The following is a 26,245-nucleotide window of genomic DNA, read 5'->3' on the forward strand; positions in this document are numbered from 1 at the left end:
GGGGGATTTATGTCCCGGCTTCTCTGCCATTGCCAAACCTGGTACCAACTTGTCAGTACTTGGCACAATCCCTTCTACACAATATTAACCCTCTGTACCATGTATTATTCATAATGGAAGACGCCTGACTGCTGGGGGTTGTGGCACATACAGGGTCAGACTGGGGGCCCAGGGCCCACCGGGGCTGCTGCTGCAGGGCCCCCCTCTAGGTCCCCTGCCGGGTTCCCCCATCGAGTCATCCCCCGAAGAACTGCATTTTTTAAAGGGGTGATTTGCCTCTCTCCACCATATCTGCTTTAAAGGAGAACTAACTTTTAACATGGCAATGCTACTCATTACTGTATGTTTTGGAATTCTTCACAGGGGGTAATTCTGCCACCGATGCCCCAATGCATCCCCCAAACATTTTTGGGCAAGGAGGGGCCACGTCAAACAGCTCTCTCTGTACTAGAGGAGTCGAAATTCCAGTTATTAAACCAGAAATTCGGCCTATATGTTTTGGGCTTCTTTAGCAGGGAAAGGGTGAGCCTCTGTCACCAGTAGCTTCCATTCTTCATAGCAGATGCTCTGGCCTGCTGTCACTTACCTGAGCTTAGGCACTGACTAATAATATATAATATTTATATATAATACACAAGAGCCACGAATATCCTGTAAATTATATAGTAAACAAAGTACCCCCTCTTGTAAAATATAAGGATATTATAAGTTACCGAGGAGTTTCCTGACCTTATAAAAACACGAGGCCGAAGGCCAAGTGCTTTTATACAGGTCATGGAACTCCAGGGTAACTTCTAATATCCTCATATTTTGCAACTGGGGGTACTTTATTTATTATAATACACAAATTTCAGTGAGTCATGTGACAAAAAATTACATCAGAACTCAGCATTTATAACTGATAACATTAGAACTCAGGGTTTATAAGGATATAATTTACAGGATATTCATGGCTTTTGTGTATTATATCCTTTTAAACTGTGCTTAGTGATGTCATCGGTTGTAAATGGAGCTTAGTGATGTCATTTGTGTCCCATTACTCCCTGAAACTATAAATACTAAATAAATTACCCCCTGTTGCAAAATATGAGGATATTAGAAGTCAATTAGGAGTTCCATGACCTGTATAAAAACACTCAGCCTTCGGCCTCATGCTTTGATATGGTCATGAAACTCCTCGGTAACTTATACTATCCTTATATTTTACAAGAGGGGGTACTTTATTCACTAGCAATTAAAACAGATGCAATTTAATAATCAGTCCTGTAGCATCAGCTTCTATAATACTTTACTTTTCCCATGGCCCCTCAATGCAACATCTCAACAGCAGCCCAGAGAAAACTGAGTATGTGCAGTGACATTGACACTCAAAAGATGGCCTGAAAAGATCCAAGATGGGGAGCTCCTATTAACAACTTAATAGAGGCCTAAATTGTTACTATTATAGGGCTGCTGAACCTCTTGGCTGGTACCATAAGTTCAGTATATAAAATACAGCATATTCAGCCATATTTATTTTTAGGCTTTAGTTCACCTTTAAGGAGTGTTTTCTTATATATATCTTATGGAAAGATCTGACAGTTGGTAGGTACATTTTCACAGTCACTGTTTCCCATTGGTCAAAGCTCCCCAATTACATTTCGAATCAAAATCATTGCCTCTACCAGCCTGATTGCTGTTCAAATGCATAACAATGCAGAATCCCATATTAAATTTGAATTTAAAAACCAATATATGGATTTTTGAACCTTCCAAACCACCCCTCGCCCCCGTTTCTGAGATGCCAGCTTAGAAACATCCAGACGCAGCAGCCACAAACAGCTGTAATGCTGTTCCCCACGGAGGCAGGGGGGATTAGGGTATAACAGAAAGAAACAGTGTATTTGCCGGCTGATCAAGACCAACTGGTCGGCCTTATCTGCTATTATCCATGTGTAGGATTAGTTGGTCATCACAATTTTGGAGCCGCAGTGGAAAAAGCAGGCAGATTATGAGCTGTGTGTGGTGGGATTCTCTAGAAATCTCTAGCTGTTAATTTTGCAGCCATCTTTATCTTCTGTATCATGTGCGGTTTTAAGGTAGAGAAGATTCGGGAGATTTGGTCACCCGGCGACAAATCGCCTCTTCTTCGGGCGACTAATCTCCCGAACTGCCTCCCTGCCAGCTAGAATCTAAATTGCCGGCAGGATGGCACTCAGATCGCTTAATTTTCCAAAGTCGCCCAAAGTCTCCTATTGAGGAAACTTCAGAAAATGAAGCACTCCGAGTGCCATCCCGGCCGCGATTTACATTCTAGCTGGCGGGGAGGCAGTTCGGGGAGATTAGTCGCCCGAAGAAGAGGCCATTTGTCGCCGGACGAATAAATCTCCCCGAATCTTCTCATCTGTCACCGCCCTTAGGGTAAGGGTGGTGGCACACGGGGAGATAAGTTGGCAAGCGATAAATCTTCAGTACTGCGGGCAGAGACGGAACTAGGTGGGGTGGGCCCTGGTGTGGGCCGTGCAGCCGGGCCCCGCCCCCCACCCTCTTCCGTGCGGTGATGCAGCCGCTGCAGTGGGCGCGTGACTGCTGGGGGGGTGCGGGCCCTGGCCCAATTGCACCCCCTGCTCCCCCCCTAGTTACACCACGGACTGCGGGAAACTAATCTCCCCGAAATGCCTTCCTGCCGGCAGGAATGTGAATACCATACGGAATGGCATATGCCTCGCTTTGGTTTTCTGAAGTCGCCCGAAGTTTCCTTATAAGGCAAGGGAAGTCATTTCAGGGGGAATGGTTGCCCCCAGTAGCAAACATTAATCATTTGGCCACTAATCACCCTGTGTGCCACCACCCTAACAGCATCACAGTCATTTTTTTGCAATGTTTTTTTACCCCCAATGCAATATCTCCTCCCAGAATTCCAGAATAACTGCAGCCACCTCAATCAGGTGCCCTTTTGGGCAATATAATAGAGGCAAAACACCCATCAATCATAAAAAGGAAAAATACACCTCAAAAGGAGAAAAAAATCAAGAAAAATAAATGTAAAGGTCTTTTTTAAAACATCATCTGGGGCTGAGGCAAATCCAGCCGCGTGCTCTTACATTGCCCCCACACCTCCCCAGATCTGCTTTTTGTCACTGTAACATTTTACAGCCCCAGGCCCAGTATTTAATAATAAAGAGCTCCGCAGACAGCCCTTAACAACATGACTGAGGCTAAGTGGTCCTGTGAATCAGGAAAAGGGGTGGCGGGCGGGTGGAAGAGAGGAAACAGACTCCAGCAAAATAAAAAGTTCCAGGTCACTTGGGATATTCCAAACAACATGCCAAAGCAGAGAAGGAGAGCGGCTGCAGCTACAATATTGGTACAAACATTTGGTTCCCAGGAAAGGGTTAAAAGGGGGGTAGGGGGAGTGATGGGGGCCCCTTTAGCCAGATGTTCCGCTATATGATTTCAGAACAATGAAAAAAGTAAACAAAGTCAATTGAAATGATGACGGTTTGCCAAAATATACAGCACTGCGACTGATCTTGCACATGGGACCATGTGTGTGTTTTGATCTCTGTACTACAGGGGTGCACTTTTACCCCCTCAAACCTGAACAAACCAGAAAGCTTCCCAAGCAATCGTAGGATTCAGTTACAAGGACAATCAATTGGATTGTGTACTGCTGTGATCTTATAGCTACACAGTATACAGCTGTTAGGATGGCACCAAAAATAGTCTCAATAAGGGTGGAAGCCTTCATATTGACAATAATTCCAAAAAACGGCACTACTTAAATAGGCAAAATGTATTCATAGCATTTATGAAAAGAACCCAACGCGTTTGGAACCTACAACCAGACGCCTTTGTCAGGGGAACATGCATGTCAAAATGTATTCGTAGCATTTATGAAAAGAACCCAACGCGTTTCGGCCCTACAACCAGGTGCCTTTGTCAGGGATACATGAATGCCAAAATGTATTCGTAGCATTTATGAAAATAACCCAACGTGTTTGGGTGCTACAACAAGGTGCCTTTGTCAGGGGAACATGCATGTCAAAATGTATTCGTAGCACTTATGAAAAGAACCCAACGCGTTTCGACCCCTAAAACCATGGGCCTTCGTCAGGGGTACATGCATCTCAAAATGTAATCATAGCACTTATGAAAAGAACCCAACGCGTTTCGGCCCAAGGGCCTTCTTTAGAGGTACATGCATGTCAAAATGTATTCATAGCACTTATGAAAAGAACCCAACGTGTTTCAGCCCCTACAACCGGGGGCCTTCTTTAGAGGTACATGCATGTCAAAATGTATTCATAGCACTTATGAAAAGAACCCAACGCGTTTCGGCCCCTACAACCAAGGGCCTTCTTTAGAGGTACATGCATGTCAAAATGTATTCATAGCACTTATAAAAAGAACTTAATGCGTTTTGGCCCCAGACACATAAGCCCATTTATGATCTGATTGTTGTGCCATAGCTGCTGGGATAGCCAAACTATACAACTTCAAGTGTACCCCTAATAGTCAGTGATCTAGTAAGGGTGCTGGGAGTTGTAGGTAGTTTAGAGAACCAAAATGGCAATGCCCATTCACTTACCTGCTTCCCATTCTCCGTGCTGTGGTTATTGTGCAGCTGATCTTCATGGCTCGTGTCCTCCTTCGTCTTCCATACTTCGCCGTTGTTGTTGCTCCCTGTAGTCGGAGTTGAGGGGGCGCTGGAGTTGGGTTGGGATTCAGTACGCGACCTGGGTGGGGATTTTTTCAGGTGTTCATCAGCTTCTCTGTCCACCACCAGCAACCGCGTTTCATTTTCTATTGCCTTAATGCGCTGAACCACCTGCCACGGAGAGAGAGAAAGCAAAAGTCAGGTACTCATGGAGCAGCACTTAAAGGGGAAGTATCACTGTGCAAAATATACACCAAACTGTACTGGATGGTAAATAAATGACACACAGCTTGTAGCTTCTGGTATAATGTTTAATGATGACACTGTCCCAATTTAAGGTGTTTGGAATGTTCAGCTTCCTTAAACCTTCTAGACAGACTCCACTTAATCATTTTGGCCTGATCCAATAAGATTCAAAACGGGAGCTTCTCATGAAACAGAACCTACAGAGTTACACTTAAATTACATAACTGGAATAAATTACAAATTACATAATTATTTTTGAGATGGTATCTTCCTTGGCTGGATGCAAGCCGCAGCCCCTGAGCTCAGAGGAATACATTGTGTGTTCATGCTTAATGCGTGCCATTGTTTACATGAGCTGTGTGCGCAGAACTATACTCCCCAGGGGTCCCCGCTACTTTATACCACCTATTAATGGCCGTTTCTTGTGGAAAATTTTTTTCAGGGAACATTGTTCTTTGTTTTTCATTAATTGGGCAGGCGGCCCACAGTACAGGTTCAATTCCCTTAGCTGCAAGTGGTTAAAGGTTCAGGAAAATGTTTCACGCACAGCTGTTTTCTCCTTCTCACATAACCAATGAAAACGTCAAGGGTCTGTGGTACAGGTATGGAACCTATTATCCAGAATTCTCGGGACCTGGGGTTTTCCGGATAATGGATCTTTTTGTAATTTGAATCACTATAACTTAATGCTACTTAAAATGTATTTAACCATTAAATAAAGCCAATAGGATTGTTTTCCTTCTAATAAAGATTAATTATATCCTAGTTGGGATCAAGTGCCAGGTACTGTTTAATTTGTACAGAGAAAAAAGGAAACAATTAATAAAAAGGTGAATTATTTAATTAAAATGGAGTCTGTAGTAGGAGATGGCCTTCTCGTAATTCGATTCTTTCTGGATAACAGGTGTCTGGATAATGGATCCTATACCTGTATTCTGAATTGGTAGGCTAGCAGGTAGACCCAACACCCTCCAGCAGTAATGGCTATACAGGTATGGGATCCGTTATCCAGAAACCTGTTATCCAAAAAGATTTTATCCAAATAATTTTATCCAAATAATCCAAACATTATAAAATGATTTCCTTTTTCTGTGTGATAATAAAACAGGAGCTTGTACTTGATCCCGACTAAGATATAATTAATCCTTACTGGAAGCAAAACCAGCCTATTGGGTTTATTTAATGTTTACGTGATTTTTTTTAGTAAAGTATGAAGATCCAAATTATGGAGAGAATCGTTATCCGGAAAATCCCGGCTCCCGAGCATTCTGGATAACAGGTCTCATACCTGTATTTCTGTACAGAAGGTGCAAGGTTTATGAGTGGGGGGTAAAAAGAAAGACAAAAATTTAACTCCTGCCCTTAATTAGAGTGATTGGGAGTTTATTCCTGTTGCCGACGCTTGCCCTGTCAGCATGCAATCAATTGGGATGCAACAGAAAATCATGGTTGCCTAGAACAAGCCTGTTTGATGCCCTTATTGGCTTGAGTATGTTCTAATTACAGGTATGGTACCTGCTATCCAGAATGTTTGGGACCTGGAGTTTTCAGAATATGGGGTATTTCTGTAATTTGGTACTACAAACCTGCTAAAGTCTGCTAAAAATCAATTAAACAAACCCAATTTGCTTCCAATAAGGATTAATTATATATTAGTTGGGATCAAGTAGAAAGCTACTGTTTTATTATTACAGAGAAAAAGGAAATCATTTTTAAAAATCTGATTATTTGGTTCAAATGGAGTCTATGGGAGACGGCCTTCCCGTAATTCAGAACTTTATGGATAACGGGTTTACGAATAACCAGTATCTCATTCTAGGTTCTAGGCCCTGACTACTTAAAACTGGCAACAAGTGAATACACAAGTCAAAGACGCTCCATGCCTTGCTTAAAAAATGTGTCAGTCACTGGATAATGGATCCAATAAGGCTGGGGGTACAGCAACTTCTCTAGACCTGTTTCCACACGTATGAAACATATATGGCTGAGAAGTGTGGAAACAGGTCTGAAGAAGTGGTATATATATACTGTATATATATATATATATATATATATATATATATATATATATATATATATATATATATATATATATATATATATATATATTGTCACAACAAGGTTGGGAATTTGTGTTGCTTCATATTTCTCTGTTTAGTAGACAGGCCTACTCCTGGTTACTTAGGACAACTGATCTGTGTTAAGGTCCCCATAGATGCAAAGATTTGAAGAATGACCGATTTTAGTGCAATCAAATTATCGTGAGGTTAATGGGAATTGAACAATCCTTCATCTAATGATTTTTCATCCTTCAGAAAATGAATTGGCAAGGTTAGAAAATTTTCATTGGCCACAGTGAAATGTATCCATTGTCCAATCGCTTGCAGGGCCAAGCAGGCAGCTCCCCTCAGTTTTCCTGGCTCCAACTAGACAACATCGCTTGAAGTGGTCTTTTTAGTTGATGGAGAAATCGTACATTTAAACGATCATTTCAAGATAAGCTTGGTCTCACGATAACGAAAAGAGCTTTTAAAAATCTTGACCTCTATGGCCAGCTCAAATTAGCAGCCCATTAAATTGCAAGGATTTTATGTTAAACTGTTTATTTTGTTTATTTGTTGCAAGTGAAAATAAATTGCCGGAAAGAGACTACACTCTCATGGGTTGTGATTGTGCCGTGGGCTGCTTTACCCCCCACAAAGCTAATCCCAGCTATCACTGACATAAATACACACACTGGAATTATTCTTTAACTAATGTAGATTTTTCCAATTTATTCAGCTCTGCCTTGTTGTTGTGTCAATGGCTAAGACAGACAATGACACACAGATCACTAACAGAGAGGGAACAAAACACAATGTGACACTGAGATCAGCGACAAACACCGAGCCAGACACCATGTTACACAGCTTTCGTAACCCCTTTCCACCAAAAAAAAAAGATGGCAGAGGGTGACGAGAGATGTCCATGATTAGCCCATTCACAACAAATGTTTACCGGTACAGGTATGGGATCTGTTATCCGGAAACCCATTCTCCAGAAAGCTCTGAATTACGGAAAGGCCGTCTCCCATAGACTCCATTTTATCCAAATAACTGAAATTTTTAAAATGATTTCCTTTTTCACTGTAATAATAAAACAGTAGCTTGTACTTAATCCCAACAAAGATATAATTAATCCTTATTGGAAGCAAAACCAGCCTGTTGGGTTTATTTCACGTTTATATGATTTTCAAGTAGACGTAAGGTACGATGATACAAATTACAGAAAGATCCGTTATCCGGAAAACCCCAGCATAACAGGTTCCATACTTGTACTGAAATCTGTTGCTGGTGTGGTCATATAATATGTTGTATGCAACCAACAAGTTAACTTGAGGCCAATTTAAGTTTTGGGAAACTGCAATTAAAAATGGAAGGTACTAAGTAAGTCCCTTTAACGCTAGGCCACCCATGTCTAAGAAGCTGCCATTCATATAGTCGCCCTTTATTGTCCAGGGTTGCTTTTCAATTCTATACAGCCCCCTGCTCTATTACAATTATTCATTTGTCCCAAATTTTAAAAGCTCTTTCAACAAACACAAATGTAAGAATTCTTTCTCTTACTGCATTAAATTAAATAACAGAGCAAAGGGGGCTTCTTCTTGACAGTGTCGGACAATTCACGTCTATGGGAAAATCTCTAGCAAGGCTCAGGGGCAGGCACAAAAAAAAATTAAAAAATAAACAAAAACACCCAAACAAGTTTCCCTTTGAAAGCCTGAACATGTATTTGTTGTGAAGGTACACAAGTAAAATGCACTGTTATTAATTCACCGCTGTCTGGCCTGATTTCCGCCGCGGCAGTTCATTAATTAAATTCAGACGCAGATGCTATTACAGCCGATCTATTAATTACACCGCAGGGCAGGGGCTGCTGGGACAGGCAGGCAACCAATTACAATGGGAAAAAAAAATCCGACAACGTGTTTCTCTGAAGGTGTTTCAGACTAATCGAAGCTCTGTTTAGTGAAGCGCGCAAGCTGCTTTGCTGCTTTTAAATAAATCACTATGAGACCACAGGCACCTCGGGACTGAAATGTAATTTTAATATAGGTATGGAGAAATGCGCCTGCAGATAAGCAAGGCATTGGAAAAGCACAATAGGAAATAGGTTCAGCACTGTCATTACTAAGATATATGTGTGTATATATTTATAAATACAGTATATATATATATATATATATAGAGAGAGAGAGAGAGAGAGAGAGAGAGAGAGAGAGAGAGAGGGATAGATATGTAATCCCTTATCCAGAAACCCATTATCCAGACAGACATAATCAAATAATCCAAATTTTTAAAAATGATTTCTTTTTTCTCTGTAATAATAAAACAATATCTTGTACTTGATCCCAACTAAGATATAATTAATCCTTATTGGAAGCAAAATCAGCTTATTGGGTTAATTTAATGTTTACATGATTTTCTAGTAGACGATAAAGATCGGCGACAGGGCGACGATCAATTGTGCGGCGCTCAATTTCTCCTCCCTGGCTATCTCCTATAAGGAAGGCAGGGAGAAGAAATGGAGCGCCGCACGATGGATCGCTGAACGCCTTTTCTGAAGAGGAGCGCAAGCGGAGTTTCAGGAAGTTATTTCTTAATAAAGACTTGCGATGTTAAAGTTTAATATGTGTTGGTGTCTTTTTTTCATAGCATACAATTTTTTTTTTGCTGTTACTGGTCCTTTAACAGGAAGTTAGAAAGTGAAAGCAGTTTAATTTTTTTGTTTAGGGCAAAAACTAACAAAAAACACAGATATTTATTCATTATAAGAATAGGCCATGTTCATTGGGGTCATGCTGAAAACAAATTGATGCTTTAAAGGGCAGGAATCTTCAAAAAAATCTTCACTAAGCCACGGAGGAAGCTACCAGTGCAGGCAGCCATGTCTAGTGACATGCATGCACATAATCAGCGATTTCTTCTTGCTCATTATACGCATGTGTGTGATATCACATGCATGTGCATAACGAGAGTTGCAAAATGGGAGCTCCCTCTCAGTGTGGGTGGTTTCGTGCTCAGAGAGATTTAGGGAGGAACTCCACAATGCGTTTTGTGCCAACATGTCACCATGCGACAAAACGCATGCGAAGTGTCGAATGTTGTGAAGAAACAAGAAGTGAAGAAGAATCGCATGTAAGAACTACATTTATCCTACTGTCGAATGAATGTAGTTGTTACATGCGATCTTCACTTCCCGTTTCTTCACAACAGCCGACATGTCGCATGTGTTTCGTCGCATGGCGACATGTTGGCACCAAATGCATCGTGGAGTTCCTCCCTTAAAGGGGTTGTTCACCATTGAATTAACTTTTATTATGATGTAGAGAGTGATATTCGGAGACAATTTGTAGTTGGTTTTCATTTTTTATTATTTGTGTTTTTTGAGTTATTGAGCTTTTTATTCAGCAGCTCTGCAGTTTGCAGTTTCAGCGGTCTGGTTGCTGGGGTTCAAATTATCCTAGCAACCATGCACTATAAGAGACTGTAATATGAATAGGAGAGGCCTGAAAGACGAATAATAAAAAGTAGCAGTAAGAATACATTTGTAGCCTTAAAGAGCATTTGTTTTTCAATGGGGTCAGTGACCCCCATTTGAAAACCGGAACGGTTCAGAAGATGAAGACAAATAATTTAAAAACTATAAAAAATAAATAATAAAGACCAATTGAAAAGTTGCTTAAAATGAGCCATTCTATGACATACTAAAAGTTAACTTAAAGATGAACCATCCTTTTAAAAAAAATATAAATATTGTCTCCCCTCTACAGGAGGATGGGATCTTTTAGCATGCACCTCCGGCAGGGAAAATGTTTTTTGATAATAGGTGCCCTTTAAAGGGACGCTGTCATTAAAAAAGTTAGTGCATGAAAACAATATTTATTAATCGTAGTGTCGGTGGAAAAACTGATTTAATTACATACTAAAAGAGTTTAGTTACATTTGTACTTGCATTGGCAAGTATAATTATATGGTTCTATCTCCTAGCTTGCAATTTTAAAATTAAATTCCTCATTAAGTTATAATAAAGAAGTCTGTTCCAACTCAGCTGTGAGACAGGCACCCAAAAACCAGGTGGTGTCTGCTGGGGAAAACACTTTATCTGGCTGGAGCAATGCTATATGGGAACACAGAGTGCCTCGGGTTTTAATAGATCATTGAACCTACAAGAGGGGAAAGGATATAGGCCAGTCATGTCTAAAGTAGGGCACTCATAAAATCTGTATTCTTTCCCATGACAAACAGTGGAGGTGAGGACTATGCAGACAATGTACAGAGCAATATCTACCTACAAGCCACCCATCCTAATTTTAAAGGACAAGACAAATGAAAATCACAGGGTGGTTCCTATTGTTTAGGCACCACCCAATGATTACAATCGTTGACCTTGTTCCCTGGGCTAGAGCTCTTACCTTAAAAAAGAACCATGGTCTGCTCCAAAAAGCACCTCACCACCATTTTTAGCCACTTCCTAATGACTCTTTCTCTTTTCTGTGACCACACACATGCATGGTACAGTAATATACATCCACACAAGACTATATACTGCACATGCACAGTCCCAGCCAGTCAAAAGAGAAGCAGTTGTAGATGGCAGCAAAGTGCTGGAGCATATTCCTGGCCGGAGTAGGGTTATGGTAACCCTGTTACTGCCAATTTTTAAAATACAATGATTAAAGGGAATCATTGTGTGGCTGATAGTTTGGGGACATAAATTATAGGGGTTGTTCACCTTTAAATGACCGTTTAGTACAGTGATCCCCAACCAGTAGCTTGTGAGTAACATGTTGCTCTCCAACCCCTTGGATGTTGCTCCCAGTGGCCTCAAAGCAGGTGCTTATTTTTGAATTCCAGGCTTGGAGGCAGGTTTTGGCTGTAGAAAAACCAGGTGCACTGTCAAACAGAGCCTCAATGTAGGTGGACAATACACATAGGGGCTACCAAATGGTATACCATAGTATCATGTAGAAAGGCATATTCTGAGACAATTTGCAATTAGTTTTCATTTTTTATTATTTATGGTTTTTTTTAAGTTATTTAGCTTTTTATTCAGCAGTTCTCCAGTTTGCAATTATAGCAATCTGGCTGCTAGGGTCCAAATTACCCTAGCAGCCACGTATTGATTTGAATAAGATACTGGAATATGAATAGGAGAAGTCTGAATAGAAAGATGAGCAATAAAAAGGTAGCAATACCTATAAATGAGTAGTGTTTTTATGATGCGGTCAGTGACCCTCATTTGAGAGCTGGAAAGAGTCAGAAGATGGCAAATAATTCAAAAACTATAACAAAGAAATAATGAAGAACAATTGAAAAGTTGCTTAGAATCAGCCATTCTACAACATACCAAAAGTTAACTTCAAGGTGAGCTACCACTTTAAGAATTTAAGGTGGTTCGAGACAAATTATGGTACAGTTAATGTTTATTCGTTGTCCTTTATACACGTCATAGATCAACCTGAATGCCATTTACATTGGGATTGAATGCCTATCTACTGTCTTTCCACTGTAGCCAAGCCTGGAGGCCAATTCGGCCTATTGTAGTTTTAGCCAATTGTTTGACCACAGAGCAAGGGTGAAACACCACTGGAGGTTTCAGAAGATAGACTATGTCCTGGTGGGTGATGTTACTGGTATTATATAATGGTTTGGGGGTTAGGGAGATCATTCCCAAAATTTAATTAGAAGAAAAGTCTGGTCCTTCTTGGTACCAGGCAGAAAAAGATTAGACGACAGAGTAGGGAACCTTGGATTATGTGGGAAGACGGCTACAACATCATGACAGATGCTTAATAAAAACTTGCTCAAGGGTTGACTGGTCTTGTACAATTAAGAAGACAACGCACAAAGAGGTTCATGAAAAATAGGCAGAAGGTTTGGGGGGAAGATGGAGTAGAAACATAAATACATATGGTCAGCATACTGGAAAACAAAGGGAGTTTAAACATCAAAGATCCCAAGGAAGTGAAAGAAGAATCAAACCCGGACCCTCCTTGATCCAAGACCATGAGAACAACACAGCACCAGGTTTAAACTGCAAAGTGACTTTTAATGGTCCATTAAATCTGACCATTAAAAATCACTTTGCAATTGTAGTCTGGAGCGTTGGTGGCATCACGTGCTCGAAAGTTTCCTTTTCTGCAGTTGAAACGGATCACTCAGCACATGTATGAATCCCATGGGGAAAGTGTGAACAAGAGCAAGTGTTACCTGGCGAGGGGTGGGCGGGAATAAGGCAGACAACATCTATGTTAACTGGCAAGGGCCATTAAGTTAAAGGGTGTAAAGACGTGAAGGCAACTTGTAGAGAAAAGCTCAATATTACCTGGTTAAAGGGTGTGAGGACATGAGAGTAATAGGTAGAGGACATCTCAGTGTTACTGGTTGGGTAGCAGGGCAGGACATAGAGGACACTTAATACCACGTAAGGGCACAGCAAGGTAGGTCATACAGGACACCAAGCACTGGTAGGTCAATAGGTAGAAGAAGAAGTATAGTACTTACAGGGTCCTCTAATATGTAAAAGAAGAAGAAGTAGAGTACTTACAGGGTCCTCCAATAGGTAGAAGAAGAAGTAGAATACTTACAGGGTCCTCTAATAGGTAGAAGAAGGAGTACTTAGTGTCCTCCAATAGGTAGAAGAAGTAGAGTACTTACAGGGTCCTCTAATAGGTAGAAGAAGAAGTAGAGTACTTACAGGGTCCTCTAATAGGTAGAAGAAGTAGAGTATTTACAGGTTCCTTTAATAGGTAGAAGAAGAAGTAGAGTACTTACAGGATTCTTTAATAGGTAGAAGAAGAAGTAGAGTACTTACAGGGTCCTCTAATTGGTAGAAGAAGAAGTAGAGTACTTACAGGATTCTCTAATAGGTAGAAGAAGAAGTAGAGTACTTACAGGGTCCTCTTATAGGTTGAAGAAGTGGAGTACTTACAGGATTCTCTAATAGGTAGAAGAAGAAGTAAAGAGTACTTACAGGGTCCTGTAATCGGTGGAAGATAAGTAGAGTACTTACAGGTCACTCACTACTCAGTGTCAGTCTATACACAGAGTGCAGAAAATGTTCTTAGGGAAAGCAGGTACATCCAGGGAACTTGTTTTCAGGTTGAGGGGCAGCAGGTGGGTACTCATCACACTGTAATTGCCCTTGATTTCCGTACATACATGGATATCAAGGGCAAGGAGCAGATGGGTATTGTACATACAGATAACTCAGTGATACTAGGTCTGATGGGGCAGATGGGCACATACAGATAACACAGTGACACTTAGTCAGGGGATAAATAAGTACTTACAGGGAACTCAGTGATACCAGGTCACATGGCATATGGGTTTATACAGATAATGCAGTGATAACTAATCAGGGGGCGATTGGGTACATATTGGGTACATAGAGGGGGTCTCAGCGATACCAGTTCAAGGGGCGGGTGGGTACATACAGGGGGGTCTCAGTAATACCAGGTGAGGGGACTGACACAGAAGGTGAGGGGACAGACACAGAAGGTGAGGGGACAGACAGAAGGTGAGGGGACAGACACAGAAGGTGAGGGGACAGACAGAAGGTGAGGGGACAGACACAGAAGGTGAGGGGACAGACATAGAAGGTGAGGGGACAGACATAGAGGAAAGCAGCACATGTTGGACAGGAGAGCAGGACACACAGGTACCAGAGTCCCCGGTGATGAGGAGTCTTGTTTACCTGGTGATGCGTCTCCTTCTCCACGTTCTCCCCGTTGACTTCCAGCACTCGGTCTCCAGCTTTCAGTCCCGCAGCCTCAGCGGAGGAGCCGGGTTCCACCTTGCGGATGAACTGGCCGCTCTTGCCCTTCTCTCCGTGCAGGTGGAAGCCGTAGCCCTGCTCTCCCCTCTTGATGTGGCAGAGTCGGGGTCGGTGCCGCTCTTGGGCCATAGTGTCGCACGGGGAGGACTTTTCTCTGCTCTCGGCTGTCACCTAGTGAGACAGGGGCATATTAGGAAGCCCCGCAGGAGCCAAACTGCTTCTCTTCTAGTTCCCTGCAGAGCTGCTGTCCTGTGCCCAGCCGTGCGCCTTCCCTGTGTGCGCCTTCTCTATGTGCGCCCTGCTGTGCGCTCTCCGCTGCGCTTTCCTCTGTCCGTGCGCCCGGCTTCCTCCTGAAACTCAACTGAGCCGCCGAGTTGATCTCAGCCAGACTTCTGCGTGTTGCTCTCAGCTCCTCCTCCTCCTCTGGATTCAATTTCACTTGCAAACAAGGAAAAAGGCAAGATGCTCTCATGGCACCTCCCTCTGATTCTGCAACATGGAATCTTCCAGAGTTTGGGGGCTCTGGCTGAGGCTCTAGTGTGTCTAGTGATGGGGTGTATTATAATTTTTTTGTATATTGTATTAGCTGCACAACTGCTGGAGTCTCCCATAAATTCACACTGGAACTCAGGGTCCGACTATTAAACTGCTCACTGGACTCTATCTACTGTATATACTGTACTGGGCTTAGTGTAGCTTTCTACGTGGGAATTCACCTTTGTGTTAACTTTTAGTATGTTATAGAATGGCTAATTCTAAGCAAATTGTTAATTCGCCTTCATGTTTTTCTTTGTTATAGTTTTTGAATTATTTGCTTTCTTATGATTCCAGCTTTCAAATGGGGGTCACTGACCCCATCATAAAAACAAATGCTCTGTAAGGCTACAAATGTATTGTTATTTCTACTTTTTATTACTCATATACACACTTGATAAAACCTCACTTGATAAAACCTCTTATAGCCTTATGCAGGGTCGGACTGGGGGGCCTTGGGCCCACCGGGCTAGTTGTCCAGACCCCCTGGCCCCACTATAATGGTGGCGCGGTTGTCCCAACGGAGTGGCGCTCATGCACAGCCGGGGCCGCGCAGCCTGCATGCGCGAAGTGTGATGTGTGGGCGCTGCATATTGATTTTTTTAGGAAGCCCCAGGAGATTGGCAGAGGGGTCTGGCCCGCGGGGGGCCCATTAGGGCCGGGGCCCACCGGGTTTTTACCCGGTCTCCCGCCGGGCCAGTCCGACCCTGGTCTTATGTGTAGCACAATGGGTTCTGGAGAAACATTATTTTGTTTCTACTATGTACTGTATTACTGTATATGGCTGAAAGGACAATAAAATCCACTTGATTTGACTCATCTTTCTATACAGGCTTCCAGGATTTTTGGCAAGGCAACAAAGGCCTGGGCCTAGGGCATCAATATTTTAAGGGCTGCATGCTGCCCACTTTCTACATTAATAGAGCTGCACCTGGGACGCCTTCAGAATTTCCTGTGTCTCCAGTGCGGCTCCTCTTTACTTAGGTAGAGGACAATGGAGCGCATGCGCAGGTTGAGGTGAGCACACAGCGATCCTAGTGCATGCGGACTAACTGGGGAGCAGGCCCCAAAATTCGAATTTGCGCCGAGTGATGACGTCATGACGCCCAGTGTCATGACACAGGCGCCAAACCAGGGCTACCAAATTATAGGCCAGGGACTGCACCCCATCAGGGCCCCCGGCAGGTTGAGACCTCTGATTTCCAGACGGAAAATCGCGTACGTGTCTGGCTGCACGTCCCACACCAGGGCCCGTCCCCTCTAGTTACATTACTGCGCATGCCAGCCTTGGGATGGACCATTTTGAAATCCTGCACTGCAGGCCCCTCCTATTCATATTTCAGCCTCTTTTTTTAAATCAATGCATGGTTGCTACAGTAATTTAGACCCTAGCGACCAGATTGCTGAAATTACAAACTGGACAGCTGCTGAATAAAAAGCTAAATAACTCAAAATATGAAAACCAATTGCAAATTGTCTCAGAGTATCAATCTCTGTATCAAACAAACACGACTGGGGGGCTCAGCGTAAGACGCGCCCGGAGATTGTCTAGGGTTTTTACCTCCCGGGGCGCGTCTCTCTCCGATTGCGGGGGGTGGATCCGGCATTGACGTCAAGTGACGCTGGCATCACCTGCCTGTAGTTTGCCGCCTGTGTCATGACACTCGGCTTCATGACGTTATCACTCAGCGCAAATTCGAATTTTGGCGCCAAAACAGCCTTAAAAGGCCGATTCTCCATTTTGGAAGTGCCCAAGCTGGTTCCAGTTTAACTGTTCCTGCCGAAGCGTTTGTTTGTGATTCGAATTTCTAGTTTTGACTTCTGCCCGACCCTTGACTACGATTTCTGCTGCTTGCCTTGAACTGACTTGACTTTTGCCTGACTTTGACTACGTTTTATCTTATTCCCTGCCGTTACCTCGCTTATGGACTTGTTTCACACTTCCTTGTTGGGTTCCGCTGCAGAAAGCCCGGGGCCCCTAAAGAGCATCGGTGAACACCGGAACCCACAGGGTCCACCTCTGTGTCCAATAGTACTATCACAAGGTTCCTGATAACGAGATCATTACACTCAGGGCCCACTGGGCCTGCAGCCTCAGGGTCCCTCCACACCAACCCCCAGGCCCCTCAGCTGCAAAGTCCTCTCTGAGGCTACCCCACCACGCGTGCGTTCTCTTTCCAGTGCGTCAGCACAACCGGGGTCAGGGAGGGAGGTAAGGAGAGGGAGTGCAGGAGCAGGCCCAGTTCAACCCTGGTTCCAGTCATTTTATTCATAAAGCTTTGAATCAAAAAATACTGAACCTTGTCTGTGGATCCCTCCAAATAATGAGGACATTGTCTATGTAGCACCGCCATAGGGAGCAGGGCTAGAACTAGTGTTAGGCAGAAGAGGAACATGCCTGTGGAGTAGCACTAGTTTCTGGAGAATCACTCTCTAAGTCTGCTAATTTATGCTGTCATATTAATTTTTCTTGTTTATGTAAAATCAAATAAAAATATATTTAAAGTTTCTGGAGAACTATGGGTAATGTCATCAGGTTTATCTCCACTAGGACTGAATTTTCGAATTCTGCAAATTTTCCAGCAAGTCATGGAAAATGCTGGTAAGACCTAATTCTCTTTTCCTATGTCCCTTTCTTATACAGAAGATATTATAGATAATATGTTAAGGATACAGGGCAAAATTGCAAGACATACTTGAGGGGCAGAAACAAAACACCCAGAGATGCTTCAGCTACAATGTCAGATCATGCCACAGACAGGAGACAACACTTTGGGTGGTGAAAATCTGCCCCTGGTAGCCAAAGGGCCAGAACTAGGGTTAGGTAGAAGAGGCACGTGCCTCGGGCATAAAAGTAGGGCACTTACCCTTTCTTCCTGACTTCAACTTGTTTTGGTCTTTTGGGGCTTTGCTGGGATGGGCAGCTGCCTTGGGCACCCTCCACCTTAGTCCCAGCAATGAGGGGCAGCAAGAGTACCAGAACTTGCCTTAACATTCCTCTGGTACAAACACAAGCATTTTATTGGACTCCTTTCTGTTTATGTTTTTTATATAAAAACACCATAACATAAAATCTACTTTAATTTTCAGCATATTCGGTGCTGCAAGTAAGAAATCACCCAAAATCTCATCCTTGATGTACTTTAGCCTGTTTCACAGCCAACAAGCATTTACCCTGAAATTCCATTCTAGTTTACCCTTAGGTTACCCTTCCATAGGATATTTCAGGGTCATTTTAAGGGGCCAGTCCCATGCCCTGGAACAAATGGAACCAGTGGTGTTAGGGGTAACATACACCAGGGATAGGTTGGACACCTTTGAATTGCTTGGACACAATTTCCAAAAGCCTTTTGCAGTTCTCCCCTTGGAGAGGGCTTAGAGTGGTGTCTGTGGAGTGGGTCAGCCTGAAATCCAGTTATGGTGAGATATGTTCTTCTAGATATCTAAGAAAGACCACCTGAAAGGCCAGTTAGGGTAGGATTTTGGAGTTACCAATTATTTGCTGTCCTGGATATTTGTGAAACTATAACTTGATACACAAGGAGAACAAAATAAAAGATTGGTCCTCCCAAGAGCGTTAACCACTGATGTACAACATGGAAACAGTAACCTTGTTGCAGTCAATTATCAAAACACAGTGATTAAAAGGAATTGTTCTAAGGCTGATGGTTTGCAGAGCTCAGCTCTTGTCAAAAACTGTGAGGCTGCTCCCACTAGGGTGGATGAAAACAGTGGAGATTGGAGGACAATGTTGGTGGGATTTTAGATGAATCCATATTTGCTCTACTTTATATACCTAATTGGCCAGCCTGAAGGCTATTTAGAAATTGAGGTGAATCCTCTGCCTTATGGAGTAACAAAAAAAGAATACAAAGTAACAGTGCACCCGCAAGTTAATTTGTAATAAATGTAACAAACATATGTATCTATTGAGGAGTTACAAAGTGGAATACATCATGGCTTTTGTATCCACTGTGCAGTCCACCAGTTAACTAGTTCAGGTGCTGTTGTAATTTATCAATTAAAACTCAACTTTTATTAATCCCACATAAAAAGTTCACGCTGACAAAACACACCATTGGGGATACACCTCAATGAAGCTGGACCATGTCCATAAAAATACACAAAAGTTAAAAACACATAGGATGGGCAAGTGGGGAAATAGTGAGCTGATATCCATTCAGCCACTATCCACACAAGTGTGATCAAAATAGGGTATAAGTGAATTACCCCCTTGCTCTTATCGATATACAAATGGTTAAACGCCCACGTATTTTTCTGGTAGTTAACTCCAAAATGCCATAAGTGAATGGCGCTGCCACTTAGCGAATAGATGTTTTTTCCATTTGATTACCAAACATCTAGGTTAGCTCCAAAATTATACTACCAAGTAAGTAGCCTGGTCATTAACTAACAACAACCAGCCCGCCCAGACCACCCTTCCATTAGTTTCCCAGAGTTGATCTGCCTAGCTACATAGCGAGCGAATGGGTGCTGGTCCTCCACCGTCCACCTATGCCACCCAACGCGTTTCACCAGAGAACCGGCTTCTTCAGGGGCATAAGGCATAAGCCCCTGAAGAAACCTCAACTTGCCTCATTGGCGAAGCACCCCTGCTCAGAGTGGTGTTCAGTATATCCAATAATCTCTAGATCATTGGCTTTCAGGGTGGTGTCCAGTAGTTCCAATAATCTCTAGAAGATCATTGGCCTTCAGAGTGGTGGCTACCAGGAAGACACATGAAGACAAATAACCATTCCCCACAAATTGTAACCTAAATGGGCTTCAGGCTGGTCTATGAGGTATAATAAGTACAGCAAACAAAAATGCATCCCAAATTCCACCCATTGGCAGGTAACAGCAGTGTGTCGTCCTAACACCCTTCCACCAAGCTGTTCTCTAGCTCTAGCATGTAAACTGCAGAATTCTGATTCACTGTACAGAAGTATTTTTCACACTAACTCTGAAGGATTCATACATGTGCTGAGTGATCTGTTTCAGCTGCGAGAAAACAGAAAAGGAAACCTTCAAACGTGTGACGCCACCAACACTCCAAACTTCAAATGCAAAGCGATCAGATTTATTGGACCATTAAAAGTCACTTTGCAGTTTTTAAGTCTGGTGCTGGGCTGTTTTGGATTCAAGGAGGTCTGTGCTCTAGCCCCTTTCTTGGTTAAGTTGTTTAAACTCCCTCAAGTACTAGAGCATAGAATGTAAGCTCTTCAGGGCAGGGACTCACTGAGAAAGACGATTTGAGTGCTTTAAATAATTTTGTAGACATGTATATGTAGAAACAGAATTATAATAATAATATCTCTTGTTATTCTGCATTCTGACCATCTTTATTAATATTTGCACCAACCTATTCCTTAATCTTATGGTGATAAACCTTCCCCCTGACTGGTACCCAGCTGTTTTTCATTTATGGACCTCTGTACACCAACAAACTGTGAGCTGTTTTCTAGATTGTTCAGACCACCTGACCCTTTACCTACCCAGAAACACCAAGCAGCCATCCGCTCTTTGACTGCGTTTGAATGGCTGCCCCCATGGCTACACAGCAGCTTGTGTATATAAACTATAGTAGTACTTATCTGTTCCCGTTTCTTCACAACAGCCGACATGTCGCATGTGTTTCGTCGCATGGCGACATGTTGGCACCAAATGCATCGTGGAGTTCCTCCCTTAAAGGGGTTGTTCACCATTGAATTAACTTTTATTATGATGTAGAGAGTGATATTCGGAGACAATTTGTAGTTGGTTTTCATTTTTTATTATTTGTGTTTTTTGAGTTATTGAGCTTTTTATTCAGCAGCTCTGCAGTTTGCAGTTTCAGCGGTCTGGTTGCTGGGGTTCAAATTATCCTAGCAACCATGCACTATAAGAGACTGTAATATGAATAGGAGAGGCCTGAAAGACGAATAATAAAAAGTAGCAGTAAGAATACATTTGTAGCCTTAAAGAGCATTTGTTTTTCAATGGGGTCAGTGACCCCCATTTGAAAACCGGAACGGTTCAGAAGATGAAGACAAATAATTTAAAAACTATAAAAAATAAATAATAAAGACCAATTGAAAAGTTGCTTAAAATGAGCCATTCTATGACATACTAAAAGTTAACTTAAAGATGAACCATCCTTTTAAAAAAAATATAAATATTGTCTCCCCTCTACAGGAGGATGGGATCTTTTAGCATGCACCTCCGGCAGGGAAAATGTTTTTTGATAATAGGTGCCCTTTAAAGGGACGCTGTCATTAAAAAAGTTAGTGCATGAAAACAATATTTATTAATCGTAGTGTCGGTGGAAAAACTGATTTAATTACATACTAAAAGAGTTTAGTTACATTTGTACTTGCATTGGCAAGTATAATTATATGGTTCTATCTCCTAGCTTGCAATTTTAAAATTAAATTCCTCATTAAGTTATAATAAAGAAGTCTGTTCCAACTCAGCTGTGAGACAGGCACCCAAAAACCAGGTGGTGTCTGCTGGGGAAAACACTTTATCTGGCTGGAGCAATGCTATATGGGAACACAGAGTGCCTCGGGTTTTAATAGATCATTGAACCTACAAGAGGGGAAAGGATATAGGCCAGTCATGTCTAAAGTAGGGCACTCATAAAATCTGTATTCTTTCCCATGACAAACAGTGGAGGTGAGGACTATGCAGACAATGTACAGAGCAATATCTACCTACAAGCCACCCATCCTAATTTTAAAGGACAAGACAAATGAAAATCACAGGGTGGTTCCTATTGTTTAGGCACCACCCAATGATTACAATCGTTGACCTTGTTCCCTGGGCTAGAGCTCTTACCTTAAAAAAGAACCATGGTCTGCTCCAAAAAGCACCTCACCACCATTTTTAGCCACTTCCTAATGACTCTTTCTCTTTTCTGTGACCACACACATGCATGGTACAGTAATATACATCCACACAAGACTATATACTGCACATGCACAGTCCCAGCCAGTCAAAAGAGAAGCAGTTGTAGATGGCAGCAAAGTGCTGGAGCATATTCCTGGCCGGAGTAGGGTTATGGTAACCCTGTTACTGCCAATTTTTAAAATACAATGATTAAAGGGAATCATTGTGTGGCTGATAGTTTGGGGACATAAATTATAGGGGTTGTTCACCTTTAAATGACCGTTTAGTACAGTGATCCCCAACCAGTAGCTTGTGAGTAACATGTTGCTCTCCAACCCCTTGGATGTTGCTCCCAGTGGCCTCAAAGCAGGTGCTTATTTTTGAATTCCAGGCTTGGAGGCAGGTTTTGGCTGTAGAAAAACCAGGTGCACTGTCAAACAGAGCCTCAATGTAGGTGGACAATACACATAGGGGCTACCAAATGGTATACCATAGTATCATGTAGAAAGGCATATTCTGAGACAATTTGCAATTAGTTTTCATTTTTTATTATTTATGGTTTTTTTTAAGTTATTTAGCTTTTTATTCAGCAGTTCTCCAGTTTGCAATTATAGCAATCTGGCTGCTAGGGTCCAAATTACCCTAGCAGCCACGTATTGATTTGAATAAGATACTGGAATATGAATAGGAGAAGTCTGAATAGAAAGATGAGCAATAAAAAGGTAGCAATACCTATAAATGAGTAGTGTTTTTATGATGCGGTCAGTGACCCTCATTTGAGAGCTGGAAAGAGTCAGAAGATGGCAAATAATTCAAAAACTATAACAAAGAAATAATGAAGAACAATTGAAAAGTTGCTTAGAATCAGCCATTCTACAACATACCAAAAGTTAACTTCAAGGTGAGCTACCACTTTAAGAATTTAAGGTGGTTCGAGACAAATTATGGTACAGTTAATGTTTATTCGTTGTCCTTTATACACGTCATAGATCAACCTGAATGCCATTTACATTGGGATTGAATGCCTATCTACTGTCTTTCCACTGTAGCCAAGCCTGGAGGCCAATTCGGCCTATTGTAGTTTTAGCCAATTGTTTGACCACAGAGCAAGGGTGAAACACCACTGGAGGTTTCAGAAGATAGACTATGTCCTGGTGGGTGATGTTACTGGTATTATATAATGGTTTGGGGGTTAGGGAGATCATTCCCAAAATTTAATTAGAAGAAAAGTCTGGTCCTTCTTGGTACCAGGCAGAAAAAGATTAGACGACAGAGTAGGGAACCTTGGATTATGTGGGAAGACGGCTACAACATCATGACAGATGCTTAATAAAAACTTGCTCAAGGGTTGACTGGTCTTGTACAATTAAGAAGACAACGCACAAAGAGGTTCATGAAAAATAGGCAGAAGGTTTGGGGGGAAGATGGAGTAGAAACATAAATACATATGGTCAGCATACTGGAAAACAAAGGGAGTTTAAACATCAAAGATCCCAAGGAAGTGAAAGAAGAATCAAACCCGGACCCTCCTTGATCCAAGACCATGAGAACAACACAGCACCAGGTTTAAACTGCAAAGTGACTTTTAATGGTCCATTAAATCTGACCATTAAAATCACTTTGCAATTGTAGTCTGGAGCGTTGGTGGCATCACGTGCTCGAAAGTTTCCTTTTCTGCAGTTGAAACGGATCACTCAGCACATGTATGAATCCCATGGGGAAAGTGTGAACAAGAGCAAGTGTTACCTGGCGAGGGGTGGGCGGGAATAAGGCAGACAACATCTATGTTAACTGGCAAGGGCCATTAAGTTAAAGGGTGTAAAGACGTGAAGGCAACTTGTAGAGAAAAGCTCAATATTACCTGGTTAAAGGGTGTGAGGACATGAGAGTAATAGGTAGAGGACATCTCAGTGTTACTGGTTGGGTAGCAGGGCAGGACATAGAGGACACTTAATACCACGTAAGGGCACAGCAAGGTAGGTCATACAGGACACCAAGCACTGGTAGGTCAATAGGTAGAAGAAGAAGTATAGTACTTACAGGGTCCTCTAATATGTAAAAGAAGAAGAAGTAGAGTACTTACAGGGTCCTCCAATAGGTAGAAGAAGAAGTAGAATACTTACAGGGTCCTCTAATAGGTAGAAGAAGGAGTACTTAGTGTCCTCCAATAGGTAGAAGAAGTAGAGTACTTACAGGGTCCTCTAATAGGTAGAAGAAGAAGTAGAGTACTTACAGGGTCCTCTAATAGGTAGAAGAAGTAGAGTATTTACAGGTTCCTTTAATAGGTAGAAGAAGAAGTAGAGTACTTACAGGATTCTTTAATAGGTAGAAGAAGAAGTAGAGTACTTACAGGGTCCTCTAATTGGTAGAAGAAGAAGTAGAGTACTTACAGGATTCTCTAATAGGTAGAAGAAGAAGTAGAGTACTTACAGGGTCCTCTTATAGGTTGAAGAAGTGGAGTACTTACAGGATTCTCTAATAGGTAGAAGAAGAAGTAAAGAGTACTTACAGGGTCCTGTAATCGGTGGAAGATAAGTAGAGTACTTACAGGTCACTCACTACTCAGTGTCAGTCTATACACAGAGTGCAGAAAATGTTCTTAGGGAAAGCAGGTACATCCAGGGAACTTGTTTTCAGGTTGAGGGGCAGCAGGTGGGTACTCATCACACTGTAATTGCCCTTGATTTCCGTACATACATGGATATCAAGGGCAAGGAGCAGATGGGTATTGTACATACAGATAACTCAGTGATACTAGGTCTGATGGGGCAGATGGGCACATACAGATAACACAGTGACACTTAGTCAGGGGATAAATAAGTACTTACAGGGAACTCAGTGATACCAGGTCACATGGCATATGGGTTTATACAGATAATGCAGTGATAACTAATCAGGGGGCGATTGGGTACATATTGGGTACATAGAGGGGGTCTCAGCGATACCAGTTCAAGGGGCGGGTGGGTACATACAGGGGGGTCTCAGTAATACCAGGTGAGGGGACTGACACAGAAGGTGAGGGGACAGACACAGAAGGTGAGGGGACAGACAGAAGGTGAGGGGACAGACACAGAAGGTGAGGGGACAGACAGAAGGTGAGGGGACAGACACAGAAGGTGAGGGGACAGACATAGAAGGTGAGGGGACAGACATAGAGGAAAGCAGCACATGTTGGACAGGAGAGCAGGACACACAGGTACCAGAGTCCCCGGTGATGAGGAGTCTTGTTTACCTGGTGATGCGTCTCCTTCTCCACGTTCTCCCCGTTGACTTCCAGCACTCGGTCTCCAGCTTTCAGTCCCGCAGCCTCAGCGGAGGAGCCGGGTTCCACCTTGCGGATGAACTGGCCGCTCTTGCCCTTCTCTCCGTGCAGGTGGAAGCCGTAGCCCTGCTCTCCCCTCTTGATGTGGCAGAGTCGGGGTCGGTGCCGCTCTTGGGCCATAGTGTCGCACGGGGAGGACTTTTCTCTGCTCTCGGCTGTCACCTAGTGAGACAGGGGCATATTAGGAAGCCCCGCAGGAGCCAAACTGCTTCTCTTCTAGTTCCCTGCAGAGCTGCTGTCCTGTGCCCAGCCGTGCGCCTTCCCTGTGTGCGCCTTCTCTATGTGCGCCCTGCTGTGCGCTCTCCGCTGCGCTTTCCTCTGTCCGTGCGCCCGGCTTCCTCCTGAAACTCAACTGAGCCGCCGAGTTGATCTCAGCCAGACTTCTGCGTGTTGCTCTCAGCTCCTCCTCCTCCTCTGGATTCAATTTCACTTGCAAACAAGGAAAAAGGCAAGATGCTCTCATGGCACCTCCCTCTGATTCTGCAACATGGAATCTTCCAGAGTTTGGGGGCTCTGGCTGAGGCTCTAGTGTGTCTAGTGATGGGGTGTATTATAATTTTTTTGTATATTGTATTAGCTGCACAACTGCTGGAGTCTCCCATAAATTCACACTGGAACTCAGGGTCCGACTATTAAACTGCTCACTGGACTCTATCTACTGTATATACTGTACTGGGCTTAGTGTAGCTTTCTACGTGGGAATTCACCTTTGTGTTAACTTTTAGTATGTTATAGAATGGCTAATTCTAAGCAAATTGTTAATTCGCCTTCATGTTTTTCTTTGTTATAGTTTTGAATTATTTGCTTTCTTATGATTC

The 26,245-nt window shown here is 42.7% G+C and overlaps 1 protein-coding gene across 2 annotated transcripts in view; it reads right to left on the reverse strand.

Moving 5' to 3' along the window:
- The window catches only part of slc9a3r2.L (SLC9A3 regulator 2 L homeolog), a 92,076-nt gene extending 66,049 nt beyond the window's left edge, over positions 1-26,027 (reverse strand). The window contains exons 1-4 of one of the 2 annotated variants that reach the window (XM_041576881.1): positions 25,744-26,027; positions 25,338-25,589; positions 14,624-14,875; positions 4,571-4,810 (exon numbers count right to left, since the gene is read on the reverse strand). In XM_041576881.1, the coding sequence (XP_041432815.1) occupies positions 4,571-4,810; positions 14,624-14,875; positions 25,338-25,589; positions 25,744-25,890 (891 nt within the window). In that variant the 5' untranslated portion in view covers positions 25,891-26,027. Of the gene's footprint in view, positions 1-4,570; positions 4,811-14,623; positions 14,876-15,029; positions 15,415-25,337; positions 25,590-25,743 lie in introns of those variants that run through there. The other variant, XM_041576882.1, reaches the window with a different exon arrangement.
- Between the last annotated feature and the right edge of the window lie 218 nt (positions 26,028-26,245).

The sequence above is a fragment of the Xenopus laevis genome, chromosome 9_10L (assembly GCF_017654675.1).
Source record: "Xenopus laevis strain J_2021 chromosome 9_10L, Xenopus_laevis_v10.1, whole genome shotgun sequence".
In the NCBI taxonomy this organism is placed as follows: Eukaryota; Metazoa; Chordata; class Amphibia; order Anura; family Pipidae; genus Xenopus; species Xenopus laevis.